The 14,330-nt window shown below is 37.0% G+C and overlaps 2 protein-coding genes across 3 annotated transcripts in view; one reads left to right on the top strand and one right to left on the bottom strand.

Annotated features, from left to right (window-relative positions):
- The window catches only part of LOC141449260 (glutamate receptor 1-like), a 950,852-nt gene that overhangs the window by 10,117 nt on the left and 926,405 nt on the right, over window positions 1-14,330 (top strand). The gene's annotated exons all lie outside the window — the stretch shown is intronic.
- Window positions 8,139-11,396, bottom strand: LOC141449259 (uncharacterized). The gene has a single exon (XM_074118494.1). The coding sequence runs from the start codon at window positions 11,240-11,242 to the stop codon at window positions 8,183-8,185; it is 3,060 nt and encodes a 1,019-aa protein (XP_073974595.1). The 5' UTR covers window positions 11,243-11,396; the 3' UTR covers window positions 8,139-8,182.

The following is a 14,330-nucleotide window of genomic DNA, read 5'->3' on the forward strand; positions in this document are numbered from 1 at the left end:
TATCAAGCTTCTCTTTAGTCTCCTGAGGCGTTTTGCCTTTCGTAAAGTAGTGTTTAATCAACACACGAAATTCTTTTTCCGTCCATTTTTTGAAAATCACTCGACTTCCTCGATTCAAACGAATGCCAAACACAAAGAAATAGACCGATCTGGCTGAGACTTGGTGTGTGTTCTTCCAAGAGATGCTACTAACTAAACATAACCTCGATACGCGCCAGTGGTGCTATCTCTCTGACTTTGCACGGACTTTTCAAACGACCTTCGTATCTTCATTTCTATTGACTTATTTCCGTTTTTTTTTAAACTTGTTAACAGTTGCCGGACAAGTTCTTTTATGCTGTTTAATAATTAGGAATAAACAAAAGTAAAGACTGAAATTATTATATTTTTAATAAAATTCTATTGTTTTCAATATAATTTTTGTTAATTAAATACTATTATGAAATATGAACACCACAACAGAAGTGGCCTTCATGCTTGGCCCAGGAGCCTTTCACCAGACTCTCAGGTCTAGTCAAACAAGCCGGCCTGCAGGAGGTGCCCTAATTAGTGGGTGCCACAATACCCTCTCTGGCTCGCCGAGGCGTAGGCTTTTTGCCAACCCTCAGCCATTCCTAAGTTCATATCACCCACAGAAAATACATACATTTTATACCTAATTAACAAAACAAAATCGTTACCTAATATGGAACTATTATTTTTTATTTATTTTATTTTTTGTATTGATGGTATTTTTATAATTAATTATTAGATTCTTTAGAGTGTCAACATATGAAGTCATTGCCGCACTGCCGGCCTCCCGAAAACGTTCCCTCGTTACAATCAACGAGGAACTGTCGATTACTAGACAGTGAGCTGGAAGCAGCTCCTAGGAAGGGGAAATCTATGGGCCAGCAGAAGGATTCGAACCCGTGTCCTCCGTGTGGGAATCCAAAACTCTAACCTCATAGCTAATCCCTTCCCTTATATTATTACTATTATTATTATTTTCTTTAAGAAGTATTTTTTTTTTCGAGTTAAGGTTCTCTGCAAAAAAGCTCTGTGCCTTGCTCCTTGGGGAAGACTGCGTGCATCATCTCCTTGGCAATTACCATCTTGCATATTATGTACAGCTTAATTTCAGTTATTGCAATGATGTGAGTATACAGGGTGAACCAGTAAGTATTGTCCATAGATCTACTGTGTGTAATTCATCTAAAGTGGATTTCAATGACGTATTGGCCAACTTCATACTTTCCACTGTTCTCGAGTGACGTCACTTACTCAACTTTACTTTTTTGCAATAAAAATGTTATTACTCAGACAGTTTTAGTTCGAATTCGATTCTGATGACACGGTTAGAAAGATAGATAAATTTCCTAAAAATTGACACCATTTCGAAGCATAAGTTATTCTCCAAACAGCCTCAACCTTCCTCCGGAAACTGGGAAAATAAAAGTAATCGAAATTTTTAAGAAAACTCATTACGCCCTTACGTGATCATTATCCAACCTAGGTGCTGGCACTTTTTATAAAAGTTTCCTTGCCTAATGAGCTTTCAAACGGTATATCATTTTCCGGGATTCCTTTTATCTTCGTTTTGCAAGAAAACGTGTTCACGAGCACTCAAGAGTGTTAGTTTATCACGTTGTTTAATTCGTTGAAAACTCTTTTAGATGGACCAGTAGTCAATTTTAAAGTAGGCTTTCTTAAAATAAGGATGTGCTACACACAGTAGGCCTATGGCCATTACTTACTGGTTCACCCTGTCTACATAATACCTACCAATAGTTAACTGTAATTGGTAGCTGTTGTTGTTGTATTTTGAAGCATCTGGGAAAGTAGCCAATCTATTGGCAATCTCTGTTGACATTCTCGTCATGTGTGACGAGCATCACCATCGCACAATCCATCAATAAACACAATATTAGCATATGCACCTGTATGCATCGCTACGACTCCACTATATTTTCCACTAATCTAGAATTTATTGTTTATAAACAATGGAACCTATTTTCATTTCAAATACAGTTGCTTTTAAGTTAGCTAGCGAATTTGTTTAGTTAATAATTGATAAATTGTAAATGAATCGCTCTCTTGTAGATATGCCATTGTCATTTATGTAAGAGCCATCTACAATACTTCTGCCAATGACTTTGCATACATTGTCTGGAATTATTCGTAGGATTCTAAGAGACCTTGCTCTCTAGGATTGCGGCCATAGCAAGTGATATAAGTGAAACCCGGTCAGCAAAGTGATGGCAATATAGCGCGAGAAGGATCAAAATAAAGAGGATTGACGGCAAGCGAAGAGTTGCAGGAATGCGGAAGATGGTGAAATTAGAAAAAACAAACAGGATCGCCAGGGTAATTTTGTTAAAAAAGAAAAAGTTACTTTTACTGACATCAGAGAAATATATAAAGTGGCAAATAAACAAAAAAAATTCTTGAGAAAGAAAATTCTAATAGAAATTTCCACAATTAGGGATTCTAAGAAAATTTATTTTCCAAATTACTTCTAATTCAATCTTTACCTAAGTAAAAGTTGGCCAATTATTTTTGATTTCTTATAGCTGAAAATGGTCGTTTATCGTTTCTGCTTGGAAGCAAAATAAAGTGTCAAAGTAATTTTGCCAGGAAAATGAAGTACTTAATTGGGGAATTAACGGTTCTCATGATTTCTTTTTGGCGGGGAATTTAGTAAAAACAGAAAACTCTTCACGATCGCTGAACGGTATGGACTGCCATGTTCAGGGCATTATTTGAAATTGGCCTTATTTCTTGTTTTACTTTTGATTTTTATTTAATAAAAATTTTATTTCACACAAGTTGGTTATAAAAACATCTCAAATTTGGTGAAGTATGTTTGCAGTCCACCATGAGATCGATAGTTATCTATCATAGCTGCGGTGACCATACATCCTTTATTTCTCGGCTCTGTCCTCTAACTTTGCATTGTTGTATTGCACTATTTTCGTAATAAATGTTATAAACTTTTAAATTTTGTAAGTAATCTTTGTATTTTCTTCAATATGTTCTTTATTTTCCCCAAAAAATATGTTCACCCTAATCGTATGAGACCATTCGTTTGTTGGTAATTCCTCTTTTTACTGCAAATTGTAAGTTTCAACAAAAATTATGTAATACTGAAGTAAAAAAAAAATGGGTGTGTTCATACCAGTATTTCTTTAATATGTACTCTTTAAAGTATTCAAACAGAGCACGGCAATGAGCGGGAGGAGCTCTACAAATAGTCAGTAATCAAGGAATTTTCCCATTCAGAACTTGTACCACCTTTGATCTTTTTGGAAAATAAACCATTAACTTTACAAGGATTGGAATATTAATAAAGGGATAAGTAATAAAAACGCGAGGTACTGTCTTAAATATATATTCAAAATTTACGAGAAAAACGAATTAAACAATTTACACTCATTACAATTGATTAACTGTACAAATTCTGATTCTGTCTGATTACGGGCCTATTCACAGAAGGAAGGTTCAGAAAGCACCTGCACAAGGTAGGGTTTATTAGCTCGGAACCGTTGTGCAGATTGTGCTAGGAGGAGGAGGAAACGGCCTCTCACCTGTTGTTTGATTGCGTTGCAATCGAGAGACTGCGCTACGACATCTTTGGAACTTTGAGGCCAAAGGAGATAGTAGCGCAGAAGAAACTAGTAGGGAAAGCTCTCGACCATTTTAGAAGGGGAGGTTTCGCCTATTAGACTTAAGGGGAAGGCACAATAAGCCTCTTGTGGCTGCGGTGCCGTGGGGATAGGGTCCCGACCCGTCATTTTAAATCTAAAAAAAAAAAAATCTGACTAAAAAACATCGTTGGGGAAGGAGAAAACAAAATTTAATTAGAATTTAAAGTTACAATGTCCAAAGTTTACACATTGTTTCATATTCCTGAGTTGAAATTGAAATGGGAATTTATTTACAATTTAAAAGAAAGATACAAATTGTACAAAAGGAGGTTTCAGGCTGCAGTGCCTAAATACACTCCATAACCTTAATATTTATTTGGACCATATAGTCCAAACTTACGTAATAAGGCAAAAAAACATAAAAAAAAAACCTCAGTACACATATTCCTAAGTGAAAAATGCTAAATTTTCTTAGGATTTACACAAAATATGACTGAGTAAAATACGTACGACAACTTGTTGGTATTGGTGAGGCCACCGAATTCTGTGCCTTTTCTTATTTTCCAACCACCAAGACAACTGTCTCACCTTGGCCATGTGCTAGCGAGAAGTGACAGTAAATATATCTATCTTAATATTTTTCCTATTTTTTAAAAAAGTCTTGTTGCAAATAATTCCACGCAGCGTGCTTTTCACCTTTGCATTTTATTTATTATCATAACCAGCGTGAAAACCTTAATCATGGCTGACACGCAACATTGTTAAGAATGGTTGTTTGGGTGTGCTTATTATGTATTTTGTTATTATGAATAAAATTACTTCGATGTAGTTTTACAATTATTATACCAGATTTTTCTTTTTAAAAGATAAGGTGGATAAAAGGGTTCATTCTGTAATTTTCCTATTACACGAAGTTGCTTTAAACAAAATAATAATAAAAACCGGATGAGAAGGCGCCATTTCTCTTTCTTAACTTATGAATTCTATTGATGTTTCAAAAATAAAAATGTAGAATTAAATATTGCGTACATCATGTCTAGGGGAGAGGAGTCAACAATGTCCCAGCTATATCCCAGTAATAATGGCTTCAATACGCCATCTCATTGGATAGCAACATTCCTTCATTTGTTCGGCCCTTTAAGCAGTTTACAAAGCACAACTAAGTAGTTAGCAACATTTCCTAAATAAACTTATAATAATAAAATATAAAGCATAAAGATAATAAAACTGAATCAAGTTGAATGCCCCAAGATGGCAGCTTCACCGCGATAAATAACACCCATTAAAGGGGGTTTAGTTTATCAGCTTCATCTAATCCCACATAAAAAGTATCTCGCTTTCAAGGCACGTATCTATTGTAGGTACTTTCTATTTGGCAAAAGCTCTCTAAATTTATCCTAAGATGACAGTTGCACTAACATCAAACGAATCTTTAATCAACACAATATTTTTTTTCTTGATCTTCTTAACTCAATATTTATATAGGTCACTATATACGAGGTATGTTCAAAAAATAAGGTGAATTTTCAAATTTCGCGGGCTACGTACATTTGAATTTCGATTCTTTTTTTTTTTATGTTGGTACACTTGTCTCGAACATATTTTCAAAGTTGTAGCTATATAGCATGTTTAGTTTGTATGTTAGAGGCATAAATAAGACAAGTGTTTTGCGATTTCGGCGATTTTCTTCTGTCGAAAAAAATGGATCAACGAATTTGAATCAAATTTTGTGTAAAAAATGGAATTAAGTGCTCAAAAACACTTGAAATGTTGAGAGTGGCGTACGGTGAGAGTACTCTGTGTCAAAAAAATGTTTACAAGTGGTACAAGCTTTTCACAGAAGGTCGAGAAGATGTGAATGACGACGCTCGCCCTGGACGCCCCAGCACATCAACAACCGATGAAAATGTTGAGAAGAATCGTCGAATCACAATTAGAGAAGTTGCTGAGGTTGTCGGCATATCGGTTGGCACATGTCCTGCAATTTTTTCGGAAATTTTGGGCATGAAGCGTGTAGTAGCGAAGTTCGTTCCAAAATTGCTGAATTTTGATCAAAAAAACCGTCGCATGAGCATCGCTCAGGAATTGTTGAATGACATTATCATGTCTCAGCCACCGTATTCACCAGATTTGGCGCCCTGCGACTTTTTCCTGTTCCCATGATTGAAGAGACCCATGAAAGGACGGAGATTTGCGACGATTGAGGAGATAAAAACCGAATCGCTGAGAGAGCTCAAGGACATACCAAAAAGTGCATATCAGAACTGTTCCGAGGATTGGAAAAAACGCTGGCACATATGTATTATATCTGAGGGGGACTACTTTGAAGGAGACAAAATAAAAATCGATGAATAAATAAATATTTTTTAAGAAAAATGAAAATTCACCTTATTTTTTGAACACACCTCGTATATATATATTTTTTGTAACTTCAGGATACTATTTCCTGAGGGAATTAATGGTCAGTGACTGAATATTACTTTTGGAGAGACTCCATTGGTTGACATTTTCCATGACTCTTTTAAACAGCCAGTTATAATGAGACATCATTAGTGTTCTGCGGTTGTAAATTTTCAAATCAATGAATAGTATTTAGAAAATTTGGAAAAACTTCGAAGGAGTCATTTTGGGGGAATTAATCAAAAGAGTGAAAAATTAATTCGGTAGAGTATTACTTCCAGTTTTGGAGCCTTTCCTTCAAGCTTGGTGAGGAAAACCGTACGTTCCAGTTCAAGGAATAATTTAAAGGAAAGTCTACCCATCATTTTCTTAGTTTGGCTCTTTGGTTGAATTTCTCCCAAGAAAAAAGGTTTTAGAGCAACATGAGTACAAGTTTAACACCAAACCTACCGACATTTATGCATTCCTACCGTGACCGGTCAAATGACCGGACTTTAAAATTTCTTATTATAGAATGAAGATAATAATTATTTAACTATGAAAAAGCATAGTTTCTTTTGTTTAAAAATAAATCTCGTAGATTTTACTCTTTAGTGCATCATTTTTTATAATTATAGGCTTCCCGCATACGCATTTCTTACATCTTCCTTTCTTTTTAGTCTAATTGCCTTTGCAGTATCTTCTTTGACTATTTTCCGACCAGTTGTTCGTATACTAATACATATTTGTCAGGCTTTTGCAACGGTAATACAAAGTTTTACTTTGAAGTTTCACTTTTTTATATTATACTAGTTTTTTTTTTTTTTATACAAAATCCATGCATTTATCCCTGCTAAGTCTACTCGTAGGATGTTGAAAACTATTTGTTGAGACCATCTGGAGATGGTCCACGGTTGTATTTCTTCCACGAGCTGTATACATTTCTGCTAATTTCAGAGCGATAAACTCCCCAAGTGGAACTGAATGTTCTCTGCTTTCAAGTTTTCCCAAATACGGAAAGCCTTTTATTACATCGAACGCTAGCCAAAATTTGATACGAAATTTGTCCGGTTTATTTGGCATGTGCTGAGTAAATCTGCATCTTGAATTTGTGGGAAACAATTGTCCTTGGAAGAGATATATGCTCTTGGTTGAAACAGTTTTGACTTTTCTCTACGAATTTGTTCCAAAGTTTAGAGATCAAATCAAATTTATCGGTTTGTAAACGATGATTTCTTTGATCCACTTGAATAAGCTTCATAGTTTCCGTCTATGCAAGAATGCTGGCCCTTATTTTTTGTTCCATAGAAAAGGGCAATATCGTACATTTTTTGCCTCATATGCACCACATGCAAACAATAATCCGATAAATTCATTATCAAATTGAGTTTTCGAGAGAATTCTGTTACAAAAAATAAATAAATAAAATAAAATACTAAAATAAAATGAAAATATTCAGCCGGTCAAATGACCGGTCGCGGTAGTTAAGACGGACTACATATTTTTCTCAAAAATCAAATATTAGGAAAGTTAATATTTACTAAAATTAAAAAAAACAATTGTATACATGCCATGTTTTAGGAAAAATCGTGAAGTTTAATGGCGGTATGATAACGTTGTAATTAGAAAATTTAAACCAAATTTAAAAAACGGTCAATTGACCGGTCGTAGTAGGTTTAGTGTTAAAGAAAATAGAATGTGATATTTTTGAGAAAATCTGTAAAAGAAAAAAGAGAATATTTTAGAGTAGTCGATTGACAGATTTTAATCGATAAGTTGCAGTAGGGTCGCCACTTAGTCGAAATAAAAAGTTTTATATTCTTGACTCTTCTATATTTTTTATTTATTTTGTTCATAAAAACCCTCTTTAAGTTTCTCAGCAATCAAATTATACTAAACTAAATTATAGAGGGTTTCACTGAAAAAGCTGAATTGCACGGAGATAGAAGAATTATATAAATACATCAGAGGATTATGTCAAAATTTAGGAAATGGTCGAGATTTATTTGATATTTCCACTACATTAGAACTATAGAACCATTTGTCTCTGCATTTTATTGAATTGCCTCGAAATTTCCAGAAATTCTTCCTTTTCGATATATTTTGTACTCAAGGGCAAACTTTTTTTTTTTTTTTTTTTTTTTTTTTTTTTTTTTTTTTTTTTTTTTTTCTTAGCACTACAGCCCGTGAAGAGCCCTGGCCTCTACAGTAATTTTCCTCCATTCCTCTCTCTCTCTCGCCTTTTGGCGCCATCTCCTTACTCCCTGTAGCCGCATATCCTCCTCTATCTCATCCTGCCACCTTCTTCTCGGCCTGCCCACCTTACGTCTGCCTTCGGGTCGGCCCAAGAACAGCTTCTGCACACTTCTCTCATTGACCATTCTCACAACGTGCCCTGCCCAGTCCAGCCTTTTCCCCTTCACTTCCCCTACCAGATCCGGTGACGCGTACAGCTGCTGCAGTTCAGAATTTTTCCTAATCTGCCATGTACCATTTATCTGTTTTGCTCCGAAAATCCTCCGCAAAATTTTACGTTCCCATATTCGGAGCATATTACATTCACTTTTGTTTAAAATCCACGTTTCACATGCATAGGTAACAACAGGACGTATAACTGTTTTATAAATTCTGATTTTATGCTTGCGAGAGACAACTGTTGATTTTAACAATCTATTTAGGGCAAAGTAGCATTTATTTCCGGAAGCAAGCCTATCTTTTATCTCGGTTTTAACCTCTCGCTCCCGTGTAAATATGGCCCCCAAATATTTGAAGGATTTAACATTCTCAAAACTTATCCCATTTACCACTACAGAGGGTCGGTTGCCACATCTATTATCATATCTGGAGGACAGCATATATTTCGTTTTATCGTAATTCAGCTGTAAACCCACCGCTTTGGCACCTTTTTCTAACTGGTCATAACTTTCCTCTAACGCTCTAAATGTTCTGCAAACCAGCACCACATCGTCAGCGTACGCCAAATACTGCATTGACCTCGAAAAAATTGTACCATTTGGGTTTACATCAACGCTGCGAATTACTCTCTCCAACGTAAGGTTGAATAAAATCGTGGACAACACATCCCCTTGCCTCAGTCCTCTGCTGATACTAAATACGTCCGAGAAACCTCCTTGTACTCTCACTCTTGCAGCCGAATTATTTAAGCACATCCGCACCAACCTGATTAGTTTATCGGGGATACCAAACTCCTGAAGTGTCTCATACATTTTTGACCTGTATATACTGTCGTATGCCTGTTTAAAGTCTATAAACAGGTGATGCAAATCTATATTATATTCGTAACATTTTTCGTGCATCAACCTTAACGCAAATATTTGGTCGATAGTTGAGCGGTTCCTACGAAAGCCCGCCTGATAATCTCCCAAAATACTATCTGCGAAACGTGTTAGCCGTTTTGCCACTATCTTTGCCATTACCTTATATACAACCGGTAGCATTGCTATGCCTCTGTAATTTTCGCAAAGGGTCCGGTCTCCTTTTTTAAACAATGGGCATATAATTGCCACGGACCACTCATCTGGCATCTTTTCTTTTTCCCAAACAGCTGCAATTAATTGGAATATTTTCTCACCTAACAGTTCACTCCCAAATTTTAACATTTCGGCAGATATTCCATCTTCCCCAGGTGCCTTGTTATTTTTCAGCTCTGCAATTATTTCCTCTACCTCTTCTTTTTCCGGGACCTCCACATAGTCTTCATTATCCTGTCTCTCGTTTTCCGTTACTATGCTATCTCTTACTGTCTCTTCATGTCCCATATTCAGAAGCTCATCAAAATAATCCACCCATCGCTTTCTTACCTCCGTTACATCACCTATCAACTCTCCATTCTTTCCTCTACAAAACTCCATATCCGGCTGGAATCCTCTTTTCTCTAACTTTATGGCAGTATAAAACTCTTTAATCCTTCCGCATTCACCGTCTTCTTCCATTCTCTTCAACTTTTCTCTTTCAAAAACTCTTTTCTTTTTCCTGCATATTTTTCCGGCTTCTCTGCGCTTTATCCTATATTTCTCTGTAGCGGATCTAGTAGTTTTGGCAATCATGTCTAATCTAGCTTTGTTTCTTTCCTCTATTTTTTCTTTACATTCCTGATCGAACCACTCACTTCTCTGAGCTTTTCCTTTCTTACCTACTGTAGTCTCCACTGCCTTATTAATTGCCTGCTTAATCATTCCCCATTCCTCGTTCACATCTATTTCCTGGGATATGGTGGTGGCATTTCGTAAATTCTTTTCCACTTCCTCTTCATACAACTGTCGGCAGTCTAAATCCATCTTTAACTTGTCGAGATTCCACCTCTCCACCTTCCTTTCTGCCCGTTTCCTAAACAAGGATATTCGTTGCTTATACTTAATGCGTACCAGGTTATGGTCGGAATCGCAATCGGCCCCTCTACAGCTTCTTACGTCTAGTATGTCCGAGGCATGTCTACCATCTATCAACACATGGTCGATCTGATTCTTTGTAAGTCCCTCCGGAGATCTCCAAGTTTCCTTGTGAATTTGTTTATGAGGAAATTGTGTGCTGCTTACTATCATATTCTTGGATATTGCAAAATCAATCAGTCTACAGCCGTTATCATTGCTCTCCTCATGTAAACTATATTTTCCTAAAAAGGGCCTGTAACATTCCTCCTTACCCAACTTAGCATTTAGATCCCCCAGGACTATTTTCACATCATTAGCTGGCAGTCTGTCATATACCGCCTCCAGTTCTCCATAGAATAGATCCTTCAGCTCCTCCTCTTTATCTTCCGTCGGAGCATGCGCATTTATAAGCGATATATTAAAGAATTTTGATTTAATTCTAAGAGTGGAGATTCTTTCATTAATATTATTAAAATTCAAGATAGCTGCTTTCATTTTATTGCTAATAATAAATCCCGTTCCGAAATTCCCTTTCTTACTACTACCATAAAAAATTGTGTGATTGCCTGCTCTGAATGTTCCCTCTTTTCCCCATCTGATCTCCTGAAGCGCTGCAATCTCTATCCCATATTTATCCAGTTCCTCTCTTAGCGTTTTGAGGGCTCCTGGTTTCCCCAAACTTCGCACGTTCCATGTAGCTAACCAGTTGTAATTGCCATGTCCTCGCCTATGTCGTACCTTTTTCACATCCGATATATTACTTATAGTCTTCTCAACAATAGTAATTTTTTTCGAGGCAGGGCTGTCAACCCTACGCTCAACCCCCAACCTGGAGGACCAGGTCATTTGATTTCGGAGTTTCCCTCTCCTAGGTCGGCTGGTTTCACCACACCTTTCCGAGCCCGACCTACCCTTGGTTTTAATTCAGAGTTTTCCTTCTCCTAGACAGATTGCCTTCACTATGGCTCTGAGTTCTGTCCCCCCCAGGATGCAGTTTTACCTCTTACCCAGGAGGAAGGGCAAACTTACAACTCCAATTGTATGTTACTAAACGATAAATGTATCTTTTTCTGACTTACGAGATATTTCAACAAATAACTCTATTACAAAATTCAAGAACCCGCTCCTAGTAGTTTCCGATTCAGCAATAAAAGAACGCAGAAGAAGAGAAAGGAATCGAATCGCTCACAGACGGTCAGCAAAGCGGATAAGCCTCGAATGCCCAGTCAACAAAAAGAGAGCAGACAATAGTCGCATTATTATCCCTAATCATTATTTCTTTGGGAAGGACTTGCGAAATCAGCAAATCTAACCAGCATTTTATTTCTCAATGAACTTTACCGAACCGGGTCACACTAGATTAAATAGAATAAAATATAATAATACCATTTCGTCGTAATTCCATTTTGGTGGAATATTGCCCAAAAAAAGAGATTAAGGAAATTAAAACAAAAATTGGATTTAAATTTGCTTGGGAGCCCTCTGGTCTTTATCTCCTTTCTCGTCCCTTATCAGACCTGTACAAACTCCCAAAGCTCCGAGATTTCCACTAATAATCTTTCAAGAGAAATGTTTGAAATAAAAAACTATTGGGTAATATTTGTTCCAGAAACTCAGAGAACTTAAAACACTATAGTAATTCTAGCATAGTTTTTATTTTCCGCTAGATACTTTTGAGAGGCAGTACAGAAAATTGTTCAAGGTTATTCTTTTTAGTTAAGCTCAAAGTTGCGGCTTCTAGGAATCTCCAAGATATCAGTTTTCCGGGCAGAAGTTTAAAATGAAAGTGTTGGAACTATAAGAGTACTAATGAAAATGAATGAATATTTATTTAAATAAATATATTCATAAAATAAATAATGAAGTATAGTGTTCAATAATTTAACCTTCATAACAAGAGAGGAACGAGAAAGGTTAAGTGAGCAGGATAGGAATGCAGGGAAAAAGGAGAGGAAAAACTTGCAGCTAGTGTAGAGTTAGAAGAGTATCTGTTTTAGTCTTTTGTGTCTGTATGTTATTGAAGGATCTGTAGGAGGCTATGTCGCGGCAGAGTGGATTGGGATGGCAGTCTAGGATGGAAAGGATCTTGAGCAGACGATTTTGGATATAGGATGAAGATAATGGACGCAGTCTCCGTGGCGTGAGTCAATTCTAGAACGTCGTGGAGAGTCTGTTGCGAGTCTCAGAAATTTGTTTTGCGTTATCTGAAGTTTCTTGATGTTGCTACTACAAGTCCAGGCTCCAGGCGGAGCAGGTGTAGAGTAACATCGGGCCTAATGACTACTTCGTAGAGGAGGAGTTTGTTGGTCACCAGTGAGAGTAAAGGAAATAATAGTCGTTTAGTCCAGTTTGCCTGCGTTTACTTTGTCCCTGAACGTGCGTAGTGAAAGTCAGTTTGTTGTCTAAAGTTAGGCCTAAGTATTTAACGTGGGTAGACCACGGAATGAGAATATTATTGTCTGATTTGTCGGTTAAGAGAGGGTCTGCGTTTAGTGAAGAGTATAGCGTTAGTCTTGTCGAGGTTAATTTTAATTTTCTACTTACTGCAGAATTTTTTTAGTCTGTCTGCTGCAAGAGTAAGTCTGTTGGTGATACTAATGAAAAGAAAAGGTTTTAAAGATAGTCGGTTTTAAGAGAGAAAAAAAATTGCATCAGGTTACCAAGTTTAAAGTTCCTCAACTCTTCGGAAGAGCTTAGATGAGACCAGTTACCTTAAAACCTGATCTTTACTCGACCCATCCAGTCATAGTTCAATTGATTCTTCCTTCTCAAAAACTCTTCAAGAAAAGACCTGAGTATGAGCTCCATTATGTAAACTTATCTTTTGCTACATAATGGCCAGCATGAAATCGTACCGGATATCTGAAAGATGCTCGTAAAGGACCACAGTAACGATCAATAATCGCATTGACAATCTAACAAATTAACCAGCACGGATAAATACGAGTAGTGTAGACGTAATTGCCATTAAATGTATTATGATCGCATCACTAATTGACAGAAGAAATAATGAAATCACGTTTCAATCGTGCCGATGGGAATATACTAGTGGGTTACAGGTTGTGCACAACTGGCCAAAACCCTAAACACCCAAAACTCACAGCGTCCCAACAATTTGGACATCAATCACAATGGGTAACTTGGTTCTTACAACCACATATCCTTATTCCTTCGAACCAAATTTTCTCACAGCCCAAAAAATCTGTCATAAGATAGATTTTTCCATCTTATAAACCTCTTTCAAATTCATATCATCATAACTGACAATGCAGAAACTACAACAGAAATTCGATATATCGTAAATCCTATCGATGGTATGCCCCATGGTATGATGCTAGTAATGAACGAATGTTGGTTTATTTGATTTTCTAAAGGCAGGTATTTTTTACTTTACTTGAAAATTTATTCAATCTCCTTTTGAAATGGAATCATTAAGCTCATCTCCTTGTTTTTCTACAAGTTGGTCTTCCTTTTCCCAGTAGCACGTGTGGAATTTCCATGATAAACTGTGTTCATAATAAGATTATTAGTAAGTTGTTTACTGCGAGAAATTCACTCGAAGTTTATTTTAAAATCTAAACAACCGAATCCAATAATTAAATTAATTAGAATTAGACGTGGCGAGGCTTTGGGGCTAGGGTGGAAAAGAGGATCCTGGGCATTGAGGGAGACGTTGACCTGCGGGCTTCTTATCCCAACACATGTCTTTGGCCTCGGCTTCACCCAAGAGCTCCACCTGGAGGATACCCCTACTTCAGGAAATCGGCTAGGGAACACTGTCTCAGACAGGTTCCTAGGGGTAGGAAGGGGGTCGCGGGGGCACGGGTCGGTACCTGGTACCGGAACGTTGTCTTCCGCGGCACCGGTCTATGTTGGGGTGCGATGATCCATCCGGATAGTAACCGGATCCAATTGAGCGTCCGTGGAGGCGGGA

The sequence above is a fragment of the Rhodnius prolixus genome, unplaced genomic scaffold (genome assembly GCF_049639745.1).
Source record: "Rhodnius prolixus isolate KJV_2025 unplaced genomic scaffold, Rpr scaffold_2, whole genome shotgun sequence".
Taxonomy (NCBI): Eukaryota; Metazoa; Arthropoda; class Insecta; order Hemiptera; family Reduviidae; genus Rhodnius; species Rhodnius prolixus.

Bases quoted from the DNA above. Each gene is read 5' to 3' on its own strand.
- LOC141449259 (XM_074118494.1), bottom strand. From the start codon at position 11,242: ATGACCTGGTCCTCCAGGTTGGGGGTTGAGCGTAGGGTTGACAGCCCT.